Raw genomic sequence first — 23669 nt, forward strand, 5'->3', positions numbered from 1 at the left:
GAGATAAATCCTGCAACTCTCGTCATTTCATTGCTGCTCTTCACAATGGCGATTAAAAGCACGTAGCTTGATGCTACTATAATATTCGCCCAAATCGTTATTTTCGTATTCTCCTTTAAAACTTGGCTACTTCCTCCGCGCCAGCGCCAATAAGTGGGTCATATACCTTTTTTCGCAATATTATATTGTAAGTGAGTTAATTTGTTTTTTTAAGCAAAAAATTATCTCTTACTTTATTATTCATATATTTTATTCTCATTTAACTTCTCTACTTTTCTCTTCTCATACTTTACTCTCATTACTTTAACTCTTTAAATATCAATTCTTTAAATCTCATGTCCAAAATAAGTGTTTCGTTTATATTGAGACGGAGGGAGTAGCATTTATTAATGAACATACATAATTGGTTCTTGAACTATGAATTTATCTCACCAATAGGGGAATGAAATGGCATTCCTACCTCTGTTCCATTCCTTTGCTTGATATATTTTACTCTTAGGAATGACCATTCTCTTTGGAATCACCATTCCATTCCACATGGGAATAACCATTCCATCAATTTAGCTAAGGAATGACCATTCCATTCCTACTTCCATTCCCATTCTCTCTTTTTTCTTAATTTAAGTATTATATTAGATTTGATTTCAATATCATCTTAATTTATAATTTTAAAATTTTATAAAAATTTTGGAATTTTAAATGATTGAAAAAAAATTCCAAATATTACACACACTACACATAATATTATATCTTTATTGATACGAGACATTTTTTAATTTGGATAAAGTAATTTAAAACATTTCAATTTTTATACAGTTTTTTATGTTTGGTTTGTGAAATATTTTTTAACTGTTATTTCCTGAAGTGCCTATGTTACTACGACATTTAAATCATGCATTTAATTTGTTTATAGTATTTACTTTGATATAGAAAGGATTGATGTAAGTTTATTAAATATATAACGTTTATTTTTATGTAATGGATACTAGTTTTCAATCATATAATTATGAAATTTATTGATTTTATAGTTTTTACTATATTATAATAAATTGTAATAAAATGATTAATGAATTGTAATAAATATTTTATAATAAATTCACTATTTACAACATCACACGTGATAATTAATTCCACTAATAATGATTAATTAAAAATTGAAATTAAATTTTAAATTAATTAATTATTTGTATTTCATTCCATTCCTATATTATTTGTGTTACCAAGCATGGCCTAATAATATCTCCAGTAGTCCTTAACTAAAGGTCTATTTTAAAATCGATTCTTTTGCATTTTTTCAATTGAAAATATCCTTCTGGAGAGCTGAGTAATTTCGTCTTTACACAATCCAAATAATGTATTAAATCTGATATTATTTCAAAATGTTCTTCTTGTTCCCTTTGTCATCCTTAACTTTATTTCTTTATTTCAGTATCAAATTTAATTTTATAAGATTAAATTTAAAATTTAAATTTTTAAATATCAATAAATTACTTTAATTAAAATTATTAATTTATGTATTCTTTCTCGACTCACAATAGTATATATATAGAAATACAGTTAGCTCACACAAAATTTTTTGTAATAGAATAAATTAATAATTTGAATTCAAAATAATTTATCGATATTTAAAAATCTAAATTTTAAATTTAATTTTATAAAATTAAATTTGATATGGAAATAAAGAAATAAAGTGAACGATGGCAACAGAAATAAGAAGATAATTTTGAAATAATATCAATTTAGTATATCATTGAAATAATATCATATAGTAAAATTGTGTAAAGACAAAATTACTTAGCCCCCAAAAGGGCATTTTCGGATGGAAAAATGCAAAATTTTAATCTAAAATAATTTATCGATATTTAAAAATCTAAATTTTAAATTTAATCTTATAAAATAAAATCTGATATTGAAATAGAGAAATAAAGTTAAGGATGACAAAGGGAAAAAGAAGATAATTTTGAAATAATATCAGATTTAGTAGATCATTGAAATAATATCAGATTGAAAAAGTAAAATTGTGTAAAGGCGAAATTACTCAGCCCCCAAAAGAGCATTTTCAGATGAAAAAAATGCAAAATGATCGGTTTTGAATTAAATCCTTAGTCCAGGGACTACTATAGATATTTTTAAAGTACAATAACTATTAGTGAGATAAACTCATAGTTCAAGGACCATTTTGTAACTCACTCCATTTATTAAGGTTACGGAATTAAAAAATTCCCATAAATTTGATTTTCCTAAATCAAATTCAAACACGCATGTCAAATTATGCAGGTGCGTAAATCGGTCAATAAGAAATAATAGTATCCATTTTCATTGGTATAATCGGTATTATTTCGGGCATTGAGATCATAAATTCCTCTCAAAGTTTGCCAAAATTCTCAAGAGTGTGATATAACGAAATTTTGAATTTGCAATTTTAAGAATCAATATCTCATACTCCATTGACATCACTTTACTAGTAGAAAAGTCAACTTTGCGTTCTTAACGATTTTTTTCAAAAGAATATAATCATGGGTGGTACTGAAGTGACTAATGACTAATCGAGAGAATAACTATAGGGAAATTCATAAATAAAATGTTAAAATTATTAGTTGTAATTTATATTAATAATAATGAGGGGCTATCATTTTAGTCTTTATATTTTGCCACGTGTACACTTGTGGTCCCTAAATTTTAAAATAGCAACGCACATCTTTGAATCTTTGGTTATATACCAAACAAACTAGCGCAGTTGAAAACACAGATCTTACTGCAATGAGTTTGGATTTGAATTCCACTATTATCGTATAGTTGCTTCTATCTCTAAGGTATAAGTATGAGTGATACTTTTGAAGATGGGCTTTTGGTAGCCAGTGGATTAAAGTATATCTCTTAACAGACTACTGCGTACTCTAATTGAACCCCCTCACATAATTTCGGGTCAGAATGTGGAGCTGCCAAGGCGACGTAATTAGGGGTGTGCATTCAGGTTTCAGTTCGATTTTTTGCCCAAACCGAATCAAACCTGAAAAATCGAATTTTTCGGTTTTCAGGTTTTTTTGCTCACCCCTAGACGTAATCATCTTGTTTGCTGCAATGATATATACCGAACAAAGTATTTTTTTTACCTTTTTTAAAAATCCAAAATACCTTCAACCAAGAACTTTTTACTCCTTTTAGCCTTTTTATATTCAAAATACCCTTCAACCATGAATTGATTTAGAATTATAATTCAATTTTAAAATGTAATTATTTTTATATACTTAGATTGCAAAGTTTATAACAGCAAAAAGCAAAGAACTTCGTGTGTGTGTCCAATTTCTATGGGCTTCCGTGAACCCACTATTTTGGGCTTGAGGTCGATCATCAATTATGGGCTTATAATTTCTGACGACCTAACACCAACTTTTAATACCACTCACTAACTACGCATTACAAAATGGACCCAAATTAAACTCATTAGTGTTACAAATTTAATGTGCGCCCACCATTTATTAAAATTCAAACTACGTACAGCTTATGCTAGAAAAAATTGTATAAAATTGACTTTGAAATATATGGCGGTTGGGTGATAGTGGTTTCCTCTCCTGCAAGATGTATATATTTTTTCTTGAATAAAAACACGAGGTCCTTGACTACCTCTTGGTCTTATCCAAAACAATGGAGGCAAAGTCAAATTCGACTAAACAACTTTTCACCAGCAAAGAATTCGTATCTCCCCATGTTTCAATTAAACGTTCAACCAAGGCGAGTTTATGTTATTAAAAAATATATTTCCAGAAAGGAAGGCGTGTTACATTCGACTTCAATATTATTAATTTAATATTACAATGTTATTAATGTTAGGCTATGCTGGTAGCAGTTTTTTTGGGGGGCATGGGATTAGCATTTTTTGACTTATCGAACTGCCCTAATAAATAGCATAATCGTGTTTCCCCTACTTTGGATTCTAGAAAATTAATTCAACATAGATGCATTATTTCAAGGCTGTATCTTACCTCTGACTTAATTGATAAATATAGCACTCTTTCTAGATTGACATATATTTTTTCCAAATTCTAATGTGCCCATACCACATTATTATAATGCATCGAACACAAAATTAATTAGACATTTTACTTGTAACTTGATATATAGTTTTGAATTATAAAAAGATGATCCATATCATGTTTCATATATATTCACGTTTAAAACTCACTCTATTAGAAGAGAACATAGTGTTTTTCTCTCTTTTTAAAAGTTTTGAAGAGAGGGAGTAGATTTAAATTTAAATTGTTGCAATCCCAATTAAAAATTGGCTATTATTGAAGGTCCACATACTCATATAATTTTTTTTTTTCTCTCATAAGATTTATTTTGTACAATATCTAAGAATAGCTTATAATACATTTAAAATATTGTTGGTGGTGTTACGCACATCAGGAGAGCGGTCACATACATCTAAAAATAATACTAGGTGTACAAGTAAAATTTAGGTCGTATATAAAAAATAAATTATGATAAACTAGATGAAGATATCCAAACTCCAAAGTGGCTCCAAGCCAGAATGACGTGGATGTGGACCCAGCGTCACACCTAGTCATGTATTTGGCCCCCTACACAAGAAATAATTAAGAATTCCAATAGTATAATTACGTGGATTAAAAATTCCAGCAGATTCTCGAACCACTAGCCCATTCACACGTACTTCCACCACCTAATTTATGTATGCGTCATGACCCATCAATTCACCATACATGCCATACATGAGCATGATGCCATACCAATTTCAACATGAATATGGCATTGCTGCTGGTTTGATTATACGGAGTCCTATAGATTAAAAACCGGAAATATGTTTTGTGTTGAAAAAGCAGTTAGTGTTCGGTAAGAATCGTGAGAAGAACGGTTATATAAGAAAAAAAGATTGAAGAAGGCATTGTTCATGTTTTTATCTGTTAACGCATTGTCGGGGCTTTTCTAGAGGCTGGGAGATTTTTTAATTTCGGATTATCATGTATTTTCAATTATCTTTTAATTAGTTCCGGATTAAATTTATGTTTACACACTCTAATCCTCTATTTAGTATTCCTACCAATTCAATGCACACCTTGGTATATTAGAAAACAATTAGCTAAATCCTAAATTAAAGCAGCTGCAGTTTCGGTATAAAACTCATTTTATATTTATATGGTATTTATATCAATCAAAAGCATATATATTGCATGTGAAGGTGATCTCCAATCTACGGCGTATTCTTCATTTGTAATCAAAGTCAATTTTCCCGGTGAACATTTAGAGATTTACTATAAATTCAATTTTTAAAAATGATTACTTAAAAATCCAGATTGATTATCAGTGTAAATTATTGGCAATAACGAGGAACTAAGTTTTCTTGCTAATATCACTCGTGTATGATTGGTATGCATTTAATATGAAATATTTGTGGATGCTTTCTTTCAGGTCTACTGTCATCAACTTTTTTAATACGGAGTTATTACTATTAGTATACTATGTAAAGTCATTTTAGAATTCATAGCACTCTTAGCAAAAAGAACTTTATTATGCTAACAACTGAAAGAATTATTTAATACTATAAAATATCTTAAATATAAAAATAAATTAAAAAGGAGCTGGATCATTTGATCTGGATTTGGATATTACTCCATATTATATACTCCATTAAAGAATTTAATTAAGTTGGGGCCAATTTGATTAAGGAGTCTATTTGAATAATGTCTTTTCAACCTCTCCACACATACTCTGATACTCAAGTCCAACAATTCTACAACTATGGAGAGAGAATAGGATCACAAGGCACCAATTTCAGTGTTTATGATTTTGAAATTCTCATGTCCTATCTCTCGTGATATTTCCTCTCCCCTCTTTTTAAGTTTGATAGTTTATTGCCATTACAATATTCGAACTTTTGAATAAATGTAATTAGCTAGAAGATTTGAGGTTGAATCCAATTGGCGGAGTGACGAGTAGCGATCCTGGTCTACAGAAAGAAGATCAACTATAAAATGTAAATATAATTGATCAGTAGGAGTATGTCAAGAATCTATTTATCTCACCGTTGTATGTCAAATTGAGTTCCAGATTGGATATTAATTACATGAACTAACATAATAAATTTCTGGAAATCATAATATGATATCCTCCAACCGACAGAAGAGTTGTCTCTTTTATCTTCACGTACATTATAAGATAGTGGCATGTGTTACTTCTTTGAAAATGGAATTGTATTTGTCACGTACATAGTTCATTAAACATAAAAATATGTAGTACTTAGTAAAACTTTTAACGCAACAACATAATGAACTCAATCCGAGGAAGGGGTCTCAAATCTAAGTTCCATTATATTTCTAGAACATAAAGCATGTGAATCCAAGGTGATAATAAAGTATTCAATGATCCGCGAAGAAAGTGACTCGATAATTGTCTTATTAAAACTAATTGTGACAATTGTTGTTGGTTTGAAAGGGGAAATCAGAAGAAGCCAACAAGTTAGGCTTTGCTTAGTCAGAGCTGAGTCAGAGATCTTCAAAGTCCAACTTCAAACCACTTTTTCTTCCTCAGATTATATTGATTTGATGTATTAATCACACACCAATCATAATTTAATTAGATCATGTACCTCATCTAAAACAGCTATATATCAAAATAAATAGTGTAGATACGAGTATATATGTAAGCAGGCTGAGAATTACTGGACCTATGACATGCTTGCTGCTTTAGGCCATGAGAATATTGATTTGAAAAAAAAAAATAGCATCAAATAAAATTAACTAGAGCATGTCCTAGTTGTAATTGAATTAGAGTGTTTGTGTAATTGTTTATCAAATTAGAGCTGATTTGAATAAGAAGATTCAAAGGCTTGATTTACTAAATTTGTTCAAGTTGAAGGTTGTACTTGTATCTTTGAAATTGAATTTAGGAGCTCTTTGGTATAAATAAGCACGATGTTATCGTTAAGTATGAAAATAGATAATAATTTAATTATAAAATTTGATAAAATTCTAGTATGTCATATACGATTTTAAAGTGAAATAGAGAGTTTTAAATCACAAAATTTCAATTTTTCTCATTGTTCTGCCTATATGAGAAATTACATCTTTTGGTCATGATAAAAGCAACATTGTTCAATTAAAATGGGTATTTTCTTTTCCCTTTTCTTATCATTTCATTTTCTTTTCTTTTTTTCTTTTTCCTTTCCTCATTTAATTAAACAACGATGCTTACATCACGAAAGACAACTTTTTGTACATAGATTAAAGAATTAAGAAAATTTTAAATTTTGTAACTTTTCATGTTGTTTTCAAATTTTATGGGATTAGCCAGAACTTGATCGAATTTTATGGGGACAAAGTACAGTTAGTTATATAAAAACTACTACTACTAAAATTATTTTTAGAACGGTAAATTAAAATAATGAGCGTGAATGTCTTTAGCATAAAAGAACTAAACAAACAAAAATACCTTGGTAAATAAATGGTTATTGGAATTTAATACGATAAATTAGCTAGATCCTTATTACATCATTCTAGTTTTATACTCAAAGTTGATTTGGATTTTATGATCTAGCTATGTGTATATAGTTCCAAAAGAACATTGACGATGGACAATGACATTTTTTGAATCATACATATTTCTATGAGCCACAGAAATAGTCGGTACCTAGTCCCTCTATTTTTGCAATTTTGTAATCTAAGTAGTAACGACGCTGAATCTAATTGAATTGTACTAATGAATATTAAATTTTATGTATACTAAATAATTTATTGCTGAATCAGCATATAGAGAGTGAGTTAGCCACACAATAGTAATTAACGAATGAATCGAATAACGCACCTGCCAACTGGGTGTTTTACATCCATGTATTTTTGAGCCTTCAATTTAGTTATTTAAAAGATGATAGACAATCAGGAAAATATAATTATAATCAGACTATAAATTAATTAAATCATAATAGGAGAAAATATGTCCATTGGTCTGGAGCAAATGTGACAGTTGGACTATGCATTGAAAGAATTATGGCATTACAAATCTTTTGATACTTAAATTGAGATTTCATATATAGTAGTAGCTCTTTTTATAGAGCTATTGTACTGGAGAACTGTTTCTGCATAGGATCATAATATGGATGGATATCGATATCGATATTGGTTATTTCAACTATAAAATACGACCAAATATGAAAAACAAACTACGGACCAGGTTCTCTAATTGTTCTGTTTTTTTCTAAAATAATGTAAAATAGTAATTGTGAATTTAGATTTGTTCATATTATTAAGTTTCACTACGTATCATTTCATGACGACAAGCAGTACATTATTAATATTAGCAGGAATGTTTAAACCTCAAGACTTAACTACCAATACCTTCATCTAATGATCGAATAAAGAGTCCCCTAAAACTAACGCGCAATTAAAACTCAATTTACTTTACATTTTAATTTGACAAAAATATAAAATTAATTGTAATAATTAGGACCTAAGGAAAATTTTGGTAGATAAATTACATCCCAAAAAATGGTGAAATGATTCTTGCATACTTGCATCATCCATTCTTTATCTTAGTCAAAAAATTTAATTATCTGTAAACATATATATGAGTTCTTAACTCTTTCTCAATATTCTCTCAAACATTTATTTTTGGATTCAAATACATTTATTTTCTCATAATGCATGTTCGAAAATCTTACTCCCCCCCAAACAGGCTCAAATGAACAAATAAAAATGTGAATCCACGCCCTTTGAATTGGGAGTCAAAAATATGTAATGGCTTGACTAGGTAATATATTTGTTGATTCAATTAAACAAAATTTTAGTAATGCCGACTTCAACCTCTTCACGTCCGGCTGATCAATTAGGTTGCATTAATAAAAGTTGATTGAATCACCCCATTGTTGAATTTGACCAGTCTGGCCAAAAACCATCTAAAACCGTAAAAGGTTGGAAGAAATTGTCAAGTAAGTACTACAAATATCATTTAACAAAACTGAGGGATTGTTCACTATTCCTTCCGTCCACAAAAAATAGAGCAATTGGTGTATGACACGAATTTTAATATAGAATTGTAAAATAAGAGATAAGAGAACAAAGTAAGAGAGAATGAGAAAAAATAAGAGAGAAGTAGTGTTAGAGAGAAGTTTTAATTCTAATGGCATAAGTGGTAAATAAAATAATGTGTAGGGTTATTATTTTGTTGAAAACTTTTAATAAGTAAATGTACTCTACTTTTTGTGGACGGTCAAAAATGGTATATATGCTCTATTTTTTGTGGACGGAGGAGGGAGTATAATATAAAGACTTTGACTTAATAGAATCATAGATGGACAAATTTATCCCTCCAAGTGGAAATGTGGAAAGGTGAAAAGGTGAAAAGGTGGGGCAAATGTGTAAAATCAAGTCCATTTCTTGGTGCACTTTTCAATGCACATACAAATCTTACCAATTTTGCAAATTTCAATTCTTCCTCAATTAGCATGAATAGTGCGGACCCCACCTCAATGGTGGCCCCCAACAATTAATTAATGGAAAGTAAACACAAAAATTGGCCCAATTCTTTCAAAAATTGGCCAATTCTTTCAAAGTGAACACACCCGTATATTTCCTTAGTAAAATTTGACATCTAATCATATATTCAGAGCTGAATTATAAGTTGAACTACTCCCTCCGTTTCTCCATAGTTGTGGCAAAACTTTTCGGCACGAAGTTTTAGAAATGAATATTTGGTGTGTTAAATAAATAGATAGAAAAGTAAATAGAGAAGAAAAGGTAGAGAGAATAAAGTTAGAGAGTAAAGTAAGAAAGAGAAAAAAGTTACTCCATATATAGAAATGACTCAACTATGAAGAAACTTTTCGAAAAGGAAAAATGACTCAATTATGGCGAAACGGAGGGAACATGTATTAGTTAGTTACCATTGAATACGATGATTAATGAAATTTGGTTGTCATATTATCTGCCTTGCCGTTTACTGTTACATTCTCAAAATTATCACATTATTTGATTATATTTATACAATTTTATATGATTCAGATTTGTTTACAATTCTCTGTATGTATAAATTGATAAGGCTAAAATAGGCAATACGAATATACTATGGAAGTTAAAACATCACAGTCGATGGATTTAATTGGCAATATGATGCAAGCACTTGCGTCACAAGTTTACTAATTACAGTTACACTACCACTTGAACTGGCTGCTGCTTTATGTAGTCAACACAGAATTTCAAATTCTAACGTAAATCCATTGAATCGACAATATTTTGTCTTTACTTCAATTACACATACCAGCAGCCACTTTCCTTAATTTCATTGCTTTTATGAGTTTATCTATTATCAAACTAAATAATTTTGGCAAAAAGAAGGCAGTAAAATTTCAAAACGTTCACTCATCGTTAATGTATGCCATTTGTAATAGCAAAATAATAAAGCTGTAAATAACAAAATAGTTTTGGCTTTATTTTGTTTGTCAGCATAGCTAGTAAGAGCACTCCCAATAGCGACGGCGAAAATCCGGCGATTTTTCGCCGGATATCGCCGACTTATCGCCGGCCATTGGGAGGAGTTCGGCGATTTTTCGGCGAAATTCCTACCGATTTTACGCCAAGCGGCGTTTTAACGCCGGGCTATCGCCGGATCATCGCCGGCCACTGTGGGGAGCTGTTCGGCGATTTTTCGGCGATGATCAATTTTATTTTATTTTTTTTTGATTTTTTTTTTATTTTTCGGCCCATCAAGCACTACAACACGATATCATCGAAGAATTGTGGGCAAATAGAAACCGCGCCCACCGCCCTTGAATTTTTTTTTTGATTTTTTTTTTCCATTCGTGTACTTTTTTTTTTTTTTTTAATTTTCTTCGTTGTAATGTGTACCCGTGTTTAATACAACGAACTTTATTCCTATTATTTGTTTTATCTTATAAATTAAATAAGCTAGCTTTATTATATATAAAAATAAAACAATTAAATTAGTGATGATGTAAAAATGAAATGTTGAGTTAGGGAGAAATAAGGGAGAAACCATTGCAGAGGTTGGCTAAAAGTTGGCTAAAAACTGGGGATAAATTTTGGTGCTGATGTGGCGCTGATGTGGCAGGAGTTAGGGAGAAATAAGGGAGTTTATCCCCAAACCATTGGGAGTGCTCTTAAACTATCTAGGATGCTCGTGATAAGAGGGAATTGGTCACGCCATAATTTATAAAAATTACCCTACATCGATTTTACCTTGAAGACCTGGACATCGGCGCACAATGCGGTAGAAAGGGAGGTAGGGATTGATTGCATTGCTTTTCATTGGAGGGTGGAGAATTTAAATTAGGGTTGGTTTCAGAAATTTAATTCTAGTAGAATGGAATATTACTGAAACTTTGAATTTGGTCGCCTCTAATTTGAACTAGTTGTTGATTAATAATATGATATGGAGATAATATTAAATCGGTTCACTCAAATTGCACCTTTTAGTGATTAAATTATTTTATAAGTGATATAGTTTATGCAAGTTTTATTTCATAAGCTATCATGTATAGAATCATACTTTATTAGTATGTAATATTTTATACTGCTACGTGATGTTGTACTATTAGATTAGCAATATAATGTGTCTTCTTAATATTTTCTACTATTATAATATTAGATGATGTCACATCCTAAATTTTGCTTCAACCCAGTTGGGCCTTAATTACTTGTGTTCCTAGAATATAATGCATGCATGCATTTGTCAAGTTGAATACCATTTTCTCGACAAGTCGAAAGGTGAAAAATGCGTATCAAGAATCTGATCCATGCGAAAAGAGGCTAATCGACCCCGTAAATTTAGCTTTTGGACATCTGAAAAAGTATACTAAACTAAATAGTATTTTATAGTTAAACTTTTAGTATTTTCTATTGTAGTAATATGTTTGATTATAGTGTGTGCATGAATGCATTGGTCTTCACATTCTCTTTGGTAAAAGCCAATTATCAATGTAAATATATTGGTCAGTTTTATAACACAATGTTTTATATGAAAAAAAATTATTACATGAAAAATAAATTGAATAAATAAAAAATATATTTAAGGGTGAAATAGTCTTATAATATCCACAAAAATTAGGCCATGTGACTCGGATTTGGGATTTTCACGGTGGTTGGCTACGATTGTTTTTTTCCTGGATCTAGAGTTAAGTTTAATAAAAACTAAAACGTAAAATAAATTAAGGTGAATAAAACACCTCGAAATGTATATTCTTTCATTTTCGCATGATTCTTCATGCAACCCGAAAGGCAACATATTATCTGTAACATATTACTTTTAGTCAACAGAATAGAAAAAATTCTACTCCTAAACATTTTTCAATAAAGTAGATATGAAGATTTGAAAGTGATAGGACTCAAAACTTGTGAAAAACGTAACAACCAATGAGTATAGTTTGCCAGATATAATAAAGGCACGAGAATAACACAATTATACGACGAACTCATTGGAAAAATTTTAATAAATGAAAGAAACAGCTAAAGTTTTAAAAATCGGTCAATCTTGAAAATAAACTCGAAAAAGGTATAAATTAAATTTTGGCTTGCTTATTTATGCAGCCTTTGTTGCCGTGAAAAGTCAGCATATACAAAAGACTCTATGTGGAAATCAAGGGTTTTAATTTACATCCATCACCTATTAATGCTTCTTAAAGGTCGTCATCAATAAGTAACACTCCATTGATTTGTCAACATGGATATGCAAATGTAACAATCAATTAACAAAAATAATTCATCTATATACATTGCAATTGTTGTTTCAATATCGGCCACCAAAAATTCGCGTCAAAGCTTGGAATTTTTCTTTGGAAGAGATGTAGGTATCATTTTGAACGCAATTTGTGAAGCTATTAATGAAATTTAAATTGAAATTGAAATATTGTAATTATTGCTGAAGCGGGAAATGATTAATAAAGTATACTCCATATGTTCCACAAGAATATGGACTCTTTCTTTTTTAGTCTGTTCCACAAGAATATTGATTTTCTACTATTGGAAACTGTTTTCTCTCTAATGAGGTGGAACTCATTCTCCACTAACAATACTTTAATTACTTTTTCTTTCTATCTCTCTTTCTTACTTTACTAATTTTACATTAAAATACGTGTTGAACTCATAGTGCATATTCTTTAAGGATGAAAAGAGTAGCTTCCAAAACATTAGAGGATGCAATTCAAACAACAGTACTTTAATTACTTTTTCTTTCTACATCTTTCTTACTTTATCAATTTTGCATAAAAATACGTGCCGAACCCATAGTACATACTCCCTTCGTCCCACGTTACTTGAGTCACTTCTTTTTCGCACTCGTTTTGTAAAAATAATAATAAATAGTTAAAGTGGAGATAAAGTAAAGTAAGAAAGAGAATAATATAGTTAAAGACTCTTAACTATATTATTCTCTTTCTTACTTTACTTTATCTCCACTTTAACTATTTATTATTATTTTTACAAAACGAGTGCGAAAAAGAAGTGACTCAAGTAACATGGAACGGAGGGAGTATTTTTTAAGAACGAAGAGAGTAGCTTCCAAAACATCAAAGGATGCAATTCAAACTGTGAAGTCACTAGCTAGTCGACTTAATTTGATCATATTCACTCTAATTGAATTATATTTAAGAGTGTGGTTGGCACGTATATATCTATCTATACTAATATAAAAGTCGAGTTTTGGGCTACATTTTGAATATTTAAGAGTTTTGGGCATGATATAAGACGTGGCTAATATATAAAATTTATGATTGATTATCATAATTTAAAGGTTTTTTTCAACTATAAGATGTGGACATTTATTATTTGCTAGAAATTTATGTTATATTTCAATAGATATAATGTCATTAATTAAAAAGCTATATCCAGTCAAAAGCTATATTCACTAACGTATATATTAGTATACATTAAAACTTATTGAATTTCAATCATAATGTCATTAATAAAAAATAAACGGTTTTTAAAAACCAATTATAAATAATTGGAGAAGTGAAAGGTTTTTTTCAACTATAAATCTATGACATGTGGTGGCTCTAAATCCACAAATTCATTACGTTATTTCCTATTTCTATGGCATTTGTCACAGAATTTCTAATAAACCTTATTCTTTGGTTTCATCTTCCGATAAATATATTCTACGGTCTCCTATAAACGTGATTTGATAGATTTGATTAACTCTCATTGTTTATGTAATTGCAGGCATTATATACACTATGTGAATTGTGGTGTTGGAGGTAATTGCTTAAGGCATAAAATTAAAACTTTTTTATGTAAGTATGAGATTCGTAGTTTACATCCACTCACTCCTTACATTATTTCATATTTCTATGACATTTATCACTTAATTTCTAATAACCTTTATTCTCTGGTTTCATCTTTTGACAACCTTTATTCTTTATTCTATGGTTTTCTATAATTGGGCTTGGATAAATTTGATTAACTCATTATAGGAATTATATACACTACGTGAACTGTGGTGTTGAATACAATTGTTTAAGCATAAAATTAAAACTTTTGTTATTGAAGTATGAGATTTGTAGTTTATTTCGAGAATTGGTATTGAGATGTAACATTTTCCTTCATTCAGTTACAAATGTAAATATTAATATAACATGTCTTCTAAGATAATAAAATTTGATATCGAATTGTTAGTTGACCGCAAATAAGGGGGAAATAGGGTTGAGACGTAAGTTACGGCGAACGTATATTTAGTGTGTAATTACTTTTAGGCTTGACCTTGGAAATAATTACATGTGCAATTATAGCAAGCAATATATATTTTTTGGCTGGAACGTAAGAAAGATTGTTTGAATTTTTTTGAAAATTTTAATTTGTATCAACGAGGTTGACTGTATTTGTGATTCCACTGTTAATAATGTGTATTAAAAAGTCTCCTTAGTATTGATGATTATTGCTTTGTTTTAATTTTTTTTTTTATGTAAATGGTATTCAAGTTATAAAATTATGATTGTTGTTTTGTGTTAGATATAAAAAATTAGTCATTGGAACTTTGATTAATTTTATAAATAATGCAGATTCCATACCATTATCTTAAAATGTGTATGCACTTGGTTGATTTCCAAATTTGTTAAATTTAATGTTTTGGGGTTGTACATTTAAATTATTTTACATGTTTGCGATTTTTAAACCTTAAATAATATAGTTGTATCGTATTTAAAAATAATTAATTTTAAATATAAATATATTTATGAAATCAAATTAATTCGTGCATCGCACAGGTGTGATACTAGTTTTTAAAATACTCCACATAAACGCTTTCCAAACATAGGAAGAAGCTAACGGAAGCCTTTTTTTTCACGACTTGTCTTTCACTCCATGCAATGCACTTGGTTAAACTTTTCGGTAGGAAGTGTCAGATATACTCCCTCCTCTCCTCATTAACTGACACATAGGAGTATTAGATTGGATAGATTTTAAGAAATCGTTTAATTTTTCTGAGAAAAGTAAGAGTTGAAAATTAGTGAAACGTGGTCCTATATTTTATTAATTTTATTTATGCGTAGAATGTGTTACGAGTATTGAAGTCCAGTTACTAAAAATAGAATAGTTAAAATAGACAATTAATAGGGATTAGACAAAAATGACAAAAATGAGATAATTAATGGAAACTCGACAGCATATAAGGGTGTCCACTATACATGGCCGGGCCAAGCCATAAAGTGTGGCCAGGCCACAAAATCGTGGCCGGGCCACCAATGCCCATGTTTCCCACTATAGTGGACATGGCCAAGCCACCAAAAATTTAATTTTTTCCATTTTGTTTATTTTTTAATTCTACTACAATAATAATTGAAAAAATGCATACGAACTAAAATTAAAACAAAATCTTCGTTGTATTATACAAAGGGGTAAAATTATACAACGAAAATTCTCGACTTCTAATAAACTACTTTCCCAACGCATATCACGCTCTACGCCCTCCTCCCCTACGATTCCAAACCTCTTCTACCATATCAGCCTGCAGTGTCGTATGTGATGTTTCCCTCCGCATATCGGCGAACCGTTGGATTAAGTATGCATCACTACGCGGTACACCCATCTGCAGTGGGGCGGTTGCAACACCGTGACTCGTACTTGCACCCTCTTCCGGTGCCCAGTTCTCTGCAGAATATCCTTCGTCCTCTATTATCATATTGTGCAATATGATACATGCATACATGATGGAGGCGACATCATTTTCGTGCCATTGTCGAACCGGGCACCGAAGAATGCCCCATCGCGATTGGAGGACACCAAAAGCACGCTCAACGTCCTTCCTAGCACTCTCTTGTTTGGCCGCAAAATAGGATTGTTTCGGCCCAACCGGCTGCCGGATCGTCTTGACAAACACGGGCCAACGAGGGTATATCCCATCGGCTAAGTAGTATGCCCTGTTGTACTGCGTCCCGTTGGCCATGAATCTGACCGTCGGACCCTCACCCCAACACTCATCATTGAAGAGATGGGATGAATCTGGTACGTTGATGTCGTTGTTCGACCCTGCGACACCAAAATAGGCATGCCAGATTCGCAGTCGGTAGTCAGCAACAGCTTCCAGTATCATTGTTGGGTGTCTTCCTTTGAATCCAGATGTGAACTGCCCCTTCCAAGCAACCGGGCAGTTCCTCCACTCCCAGTGCATGCAATCGATGCTGCCCATCATCCCCGGAAAATTATGCACTCGCCCGTGCATATCTATCAATCTCTGGCACTCATCGGCATTTGGCTTCCGTAGATACTCCGGACCGAAGATGGCCTGGATACAATTACAAAACTGCCTCAGCGCCGTCAGAGCAGTTGTTTCACCCAACTGTAGGTATTCGTCGAACATATCAGCGGGTCCGGCATAGGCAAGCTGCCTAATTGCAGCGGTACACTTCTGATATGTCGACAACCCGGGTCGGCCGGTAGCATCATTGCGCAATGTGAAGCACCTGTACCGCTGCGCCAATGTATTCGCTATATGGATGAATAGCCGTTGCGACATTCTGAAGCGGCGACGGAAAATCTCTGCTGGGTAACGGGGGTTATCGCCAAAGTAGTCTTCTACTAACCGATGGTGTGCCCCGACATGGTCACGCCAGATGGTCCGCCGATGATAGAACGGGCGAACGAACGCCGCCGCCGCCTCCTCCTCTTCTGCTTCCCGTTGCACCTCTTGAACGAGTTCATCGAACTCCCTATCCACCAATTGTTGGAACTCATCGCCGGAACTCATTTTTCAAAAGTATAATTTGTGATAAAATGAAAAGAGTGGAGATTGGAATGGTGTAAAAAATTGGGGAAAAATGGGTATATTTGTAGAAGAAATTTAAAAAAAAAAAAAAAATCGGAAAAGGGGAGCCGCGGCTCGTGGCCGGCACTATAGGAGGGCCGCGGCTCGCGCCCAAGCGCCGCGGCCAGGCCACGAACGTGGCGCGCCCCGCCACCGCCGCGGCTACCCACCCCTCTCACTATAGGGAGCCGCGGCTCGCGGCTCTCCCATGGCCCGGCCGCGGCTCCTGTATAGTGGACGCTCTAATTTATTTTCATCGATTTTATGGGATTTCATGTTTCGTGCAATTCTAACTCCAATGAATTCCTCCCCCAGAAGATTAATAAATAAAGACAAAACACATCTAATGGTCATTGTTCTAATGCATTTTATTTTATTAGGTCCTTCTGCAATTTTTTTTCATTAGATACTTATACTAGTAATATATTTTGTTTCATTAGGTTATTTTTTAATTTTTTAAATTTCATTGTGTCCTTATATTATTACATTTTAATTTAAGAGATTCTTTGGTTGAATATTTATTTAATGGACTTCATAATTTAATTAACTTTTCTCTTTTCTCTTATTTATTTTGAAATTAATCTAGTTTCAATATCGACTTAAGAATCCATGAAAATGATAAATTTATATATTGATAACTGACAATATTAATAAATTTTTATTTTTTCAATTATTCTTGAGTTGATATTGAAACTGAATTAATTCCAAAATTAATATGAGAAAAAAGAAAAATAAATAATTTCATCACATAAAAAGTTAATTTAATTCTGAATTCCATTAAATAAAGATCCAATCAGATAAAAAAAAGTATAAAAACATTTAAAATAAAAAAGTATTATAGTATATAGACCTATTGAAAAGAAAATTGTACGGATCTAATAAAATGAGTCATTGATACAAAAATTTAATGAACTAAAAATTTGTAGAGAATTCTAATTGTATACTAGAAGTATTGTACATAACCCAATAATAAATGGGAGTAATATAAAAGTCTAACTTTGGAGGGTAAAAGCGTCCAAAATCTCCGTAAGGGTCGACATAGCCGCTTTTAATTTGTCAAGATTAAGTGGACGCAAGTGATCTAACAACCAGGCTGCTCTACATTAATTAATTCAATGTCACATAATTATTATTTAGTACTCCTAACAAGTTAATTTTTCCTTGAATAAGAAGGCATAATCATTTTAACGATAAATGAAAAAACAAAGTATCTACACCAGGCTGAGCGAGGCTCACATCACTATTAATTTATTAATCAGACTAAAGATAATCTAAAATAAAACTTGATTAGCGAAGCAAAAATTGAGTTTATTTTATTAACTAACAACTGATCGATAGCAACATACAAGTCAAACAATAAATCGACCTCGCAAACACCGGTCCTGCCCTGGTTTGCATTCATATACTACACCGTTACAATGTATATATTTCATTTTCTAATTTCCTCTCCTATAACGTATTTTCTTTTAATTTTTTCTAACTTTTATTTACATTTATAAATCCCAACCCCTTTCGCTACCTAGCACGGTTCACATCACGGAGCATCCGTTCGGATTTTCGTCACTGAACATTTGATCGTTCATGTTCATGCCCATATTCGCGTTCGTATACGTTGGAGGGGGAGGGGGAGGTCCCGAAGCGTATTGTACGGCGTAGCCAGTGTTACCGTAAGCATAGTTAGGTGGGTAATCTTGATAGTGGTTAACTGGGAGACCATAATCTTGATTGTAATAATTTTGGTTGTAAATAGGCATGGCGTAGTGCGTTTGTAGATTCAAACCATGGTACTCCATCTTGTTAACTTCTACCTTTGCTCCCTCGCCTCCTTTGCTTCCTTCTCCTCCACCGCTCACCGCCTTTGCCTCCGCTCCCTTCTTGTCTCCTCCGCCCTCTTTTTTCTCCTCCTTCTTGTCTCCTCCGCCTTCCTTCTTGTCTCCGCCACCTGCTTTTTCTTTCTTGTCACCGCCTCCATCGTCTTTCTTCGGAGGAGGAACGATTTCTACACTTCTCTTGAGTTTCTCTTTCAAGTACGATGTGAGCTCCTTCACATTCATCGTCCCGGTCACCGTGACCAAGTCCTTTGCTAGGTCAGCTTTAACCGACTGCACCCCTATAATTAAAATAAACCAACCATAATTAATTACTTATGAAATTTTCATCATACTATACAGGTTGAGATGTCATATTTTTAGTAATTAATATATACCTAACTCTGAGAGTTGAATATTTGATGATACTATATGAATGAAATGCAATAAATTTGAAACCAAACTCACCATCAATGTGCTTTGTTATTGCCCGCTTGACCTTATGTGCGCATCCGTCACAGTGCAGCCTCACTTTCATCACCACTGTGCTAATCGCAGGCTGGATTATAGTAAAACATTTATTAAGTCGGCTAACAATACTAATTAAAAATTAAATGGTGAGCTAAAATATTTTTAAAATTCACCTCTTTGGGTTTCTTGTCATCCCCCTTTTTCTCCTCTGCCTTCTTCTCAGGTTTCTCTTCAGCCTTCTTATCTCCACCTTCCTTTTTGGGCTGAGGAGATACGAGCTCAACCTTCTTTTTGGTCTTGTACGCAACCCTGTCGCGCAGCGCCGCCGGGTCAACATTGCCGGTGACGGTTAGCTTGTTAGCCTCATAGTCGGTCTTCACTTTCTCAACACCTTCACAAAGCGCAATAATACTAATTATTATCCATGTATATTTAATTGATAATGCTGAATTTTGAAATTGAAAAGGTAACGGAAAAATTCTCTGTTCCTTGTTATCTCCGCAAAGTTCTATGTTGGTTGCGACCAAATCAAGATAATATCGGAACACACTGTTGCTCTGATAATTTACTGTATATTAAGTTGCATTATTTACCTAACTTATCACCCAAGAAAATTAGGCACTTTGATTTCTAACATTATGTAATTTTCACTTGTACCACGGTACTACTACTAATTAGAGCAATTAATCTGCCAATATATAAATTATTCAACTAATTTCTTTTTTTTTAATGAAAAATTTAAGTACCTTGGAAATGGCTAACGGAGCGTTTGACCTTTTTGGCGCATCCTTCGCAATGCAAGTCAAGCTTCATGACGACCGCGATCGGGCCGGCCTCCTCCTTCTTTCCTCCGGCGTCTGCGGCCTTCTTCTCCGGCGCTTCTACCTTCTTTTCTCCATCTTTCTGAAAGAGGGAACAGAAAACTGAGCAAAACGGCCAATAATCACAGGAAATAGAATTCATGAATAGAAAAAAAATTAAGATGAAAATTGAAGCGGTGAAGGTGATTAATTACCTCTCCCATTTCACAGAATCTCCTCTCTTTACTTAATAGGGGAAGAATTATAGGTTATAGTGTGGAAACAGAAAGTGATGAATGGTTTGAAGAGGGAAATATGGAGGCAGCCGTTGAGATATATAAAGACCCAGGAACAGAGAAAATTAGCTGTTTCGTAGGGGCGGGGCCCACCCACCAAATTAGACCCAAGACAAAATTCACTACCGAATACAATTATAGAGAAATGGAAGAATTGAATTTTAGGAGTATGTATGCATTGCATGTATGTATGGATGTATGGTATCATGCCATGAATGTCCGGCCGAATCAATTGGATGCTTACGTGACAAATCAGCCGTGTTTGACTAATTACTTACTAATTAATTAGCATGACCCTTAAGCATGTGAGATTACTATTCTACCCACTAAATTTTCTTGTTCCAAATTCCAAACGAATTAGGTGGACTTGGTACTAATTACTTTGCACATACCTCCAAAGATCATTACCCAATAAAACAATAATAAGAATGGTTTGTATAAATGTGTGATTGAATTAGCTTAGTAAAAGACGTGTGGTCATACGTGCATTCAACTTTTTCATGAAATACTTTGATTTGGTAAAATTATAGTTTACTTAGGACAAGATTAAGAATAAATAAATTTGTTCTGTCACTTTGCATTGTGTTTGTAGAAGAGTAACACTCTTTCTCATGTACTACATTGTTTTGTTCAGTTGTCTATTTACCTATGGAAATAATATGGCAATATTATCGAAATTCTTTCTCAATGTCACGAAACATGATTGACAAGGACTACTAGTTCAAGGACTATTTTGTTGACAGATATTATAGTGATTTGCCTTTTTTCTTTCTTTTTTTTATTGATGAGATAAATGTGGAATTGAATCTCCCTGGAACTCAAAATAACAATAAAAAGTTTAAACTCATAGTACTTACAAATTTGTCATTGACATTGATGAGTCACAAATCAATATGGTGTTCCAGTTAGTTTCAATTCAAATACTGAATCATAGACATTCATATATAGTTGTTCTTAAGACGGGGATGTAGAAGTTCTTTCTTTTTTTTTTCTTTTTTTTTTTTTTTTTTTTTTAAGAAATAAGGTGCTACTTGATTTAGGTGCTGAATTGGTTTTTGTATAGTTTATTGGTTTCTAAAAAATTAAGATGCAGTATTTTATTGGAGAATGTAATTCTCAAATAAAATTGGGGAATGTACTATTAATATTTTAAAAATTGTAATAACAACATTTAATAATAATTCATAAAATAAATATCGCCAAACTGATGAGATGGAAAATGACTTCATAGATTTTGGGTAGCAAGATAATTGTACATATTACGACATTTTTCGCCTGCGTTTTATCCACGTTGCATCGAAAAATCCATCCATTTAGATGAATACCATTGAAGACTAGAAATCAACATTGAAAACAAACTTATTCCTTACTTTTAAGACACAAAATTTGTGATGCAATTACTTGTATTGGAAATTTTTTAAAAATAATTAATATTTAGGTTGCAAAACAAAGTATTCCTAAATTAATGACAAATTAACTTAATTTTTTAATTTTTTTAGGACACATCCATTTGCGTCCTCTAATTTTAATTGGAATACCAACAATAAAGACGCTTTTTGAATCGTTGGTGACATATTTAAAAACACAAATTAGCATTATCAATTGCATTAAAAATGTCTTTAATAATTTTTTTATTGCAGTGCAACCTCCATTTGTCGCGTCACAAAGTATTGAGCAGACGAATATGAACCATCCAAGACTGGATAATCATCTTCATTATCGGCTTGAAGCTTCGCCATAAGCTTGGTTTGTTGAACATTCAGAACAACAAAGTCATCACGTAGTTCCTTCAAGGCCTGATCACGCCTTCAATCGGCCTGATCGTGCAGCCAATCGTTTTAAATCACTTGATTGTGTTTGGATCGACATGGAATAGGTAAATGTCACACTTGGAGATTGACGCGATATTTTAGGAGGTATTATTTTGTGTGTTAAGTGGAAAGAGAAAATAATATATTTATATTAATGTGAGAGTGAACTTTTTACAAAAAAAAGAAATGTGACATTTTTTGTGGGACAAACTAAAAAGAAAGGTTTGGCATCTATTATGGGACGGAGAGAGTAGTGTAATCGTGTAATGTATTTTAAGTATATTTACACAAAGACCACACATATAATTTATATAAATAAATAAATGAGAAAGTTTAAAATTTGATTTAAAAAATTATGGCATCTTACAAAAAGAAAATGAGAACGATTCTTTTGTCCTTTGTGTAACAGTTAGTAAGTATAAGACCTTATCTTCCAACAATTACACGTATAATACTCAACAAAGGGAATGTGATTGGAGGATTATTGCCACTTAAACATGCGTTTGGTGAACATTTTATTCGGTTGTTATCAATAATCTTATTCAAATAAATAGAATCTTGCATATCTTATGTTTTATCGTCCTACGCAATATTCTTCTCAGCTTCAGTGACAATTATTTTTTCCCTTGCAATCTTTATTTTAATAAGGTGTACTACTATGACCACGTTTACAAATTATGTACTCAAATAAAATGAGTTGAGAGTGGGAGTACATTAACAAATATATGGAGTGATACAGTGTGTGTTGTGAATAAATTTGTGATAAGCTTGTCAGAGAAATTAGAGTACTAAGACTTCATATTTTTTTAATCTATTTTCTTGATTATTATATGTAACTGCGAATTTGCTTGTGTCAGTCGCTACGAATAATTACATTGAATTTCTCCTACTCCAGAACATCACTAATCAATTGAACTAATATTTCAGAGGTCAAATTTTTGGTACGCGTATGCTTATAGGTTTAGGTAGGTAACCCATGACATATAACCAAATAATTTATAGCCTAAAATGTAGCCATTAATAAAACATGGTGCAGAGTTTATTCGTTTTCTTTATATTGTTACATATAATAATGCATTTTACTTTTTAACATTATTTTGGTAGTCCTGTAGCGTCATTGTAACTGGGATGTTAGTGTAGGCCGCAACTTGTGGGTTGGCCCGAATAGCCCGACAAATTTATAGGATTAGAGCCGGAAATTTGTAGCCCGATAAATTAAAACTCGAT

At 32.2% G+C, this 23669-nt stretch overlaps 2 protein-coding genes across 2 annotated transcripts; both read right to left on the reverse strand.

Annotated features, from left to right (window-relative positions):
- Nucleotides 1-15906: 15906 nt before the first annotated feature.
- Nucleotides 15907-17199, reverse strand: LOC125220999. The gene has a single exon (XM_048123121.1). The coding sequence runs from the start codon at nt 17197-17199 to the stop codon at nt 15907-15909; it is 1293 nt and encodes a 430-aa protein (XP_047979078.1).
- Nucleotides 17200-18543: 1344 nt separating this feature from the next.
- Nucleotides 18544-20652, reverse strand: LOC125218674 (heavy metal-associated isoprenylated plant protein 6-like). The gene is made up of 5 exons (XM_048120394.1): nt 20551-20652; nt 20282-20438; nt 19709-19926; nt 19533-19623; nt 18544-19366 (listed from the first exon to the last, which is right to left on the reverse strand). Exons 1-5 carry the CDS (start codon nt 20557-20559, stop codon nt 18786-18788), a joined length of 1056 nt encoding a protein of 351 aa, XP_047976351.1. The 5' UTR covers nt 20560-20652; the 3' UTR covers nt 18544-18785.
- Between the last annotated feature and the right edge of the window lie 3017 nt (nt 20653-23669).

Source organism: Salvia hispanica, chromosome 4 (assembly GCF_023119035.1).
Source record: "Salvia hispanica cultivar TCC Black 2014 chromosome 4, UniMelb_Shisp_WGS_1.0, whole genome shotgun sequence".
In the NCBI taxonomy this organism is placed as follows: Eukaryota; Viridiplantae; Streptophyta; class Magnoliopsida; order Lamiales; family Lamiaceae; genus Salvia; species Salvia hispanica.

Coding starts and splice junctions, on each gene's coding strand:
- LOC125218674 (XM_048120394.1), bottom strand. Junction 19,927..20,281: donor CTCCGTTAGCCATTTCCAAG/GTACTTAAATTT, acceptor CGCTTTGTGAAG/GTGTTGAGAAAGTGAAGACC. Junction 19,624..19,708: donor ATGACAAGAAACCCAAAGAG/GTGAATTTTAAA, acceptor ACTATAATCCAG/CCTGCGATTAGCACAGTGGT.
- LOC125220999 (XM_048123121.1), bottom strand. CDS start 17,199: ATGAGTTCCGGCGATGAGTTCCAACAATTGGTGGATAGGGAGTTCGAT.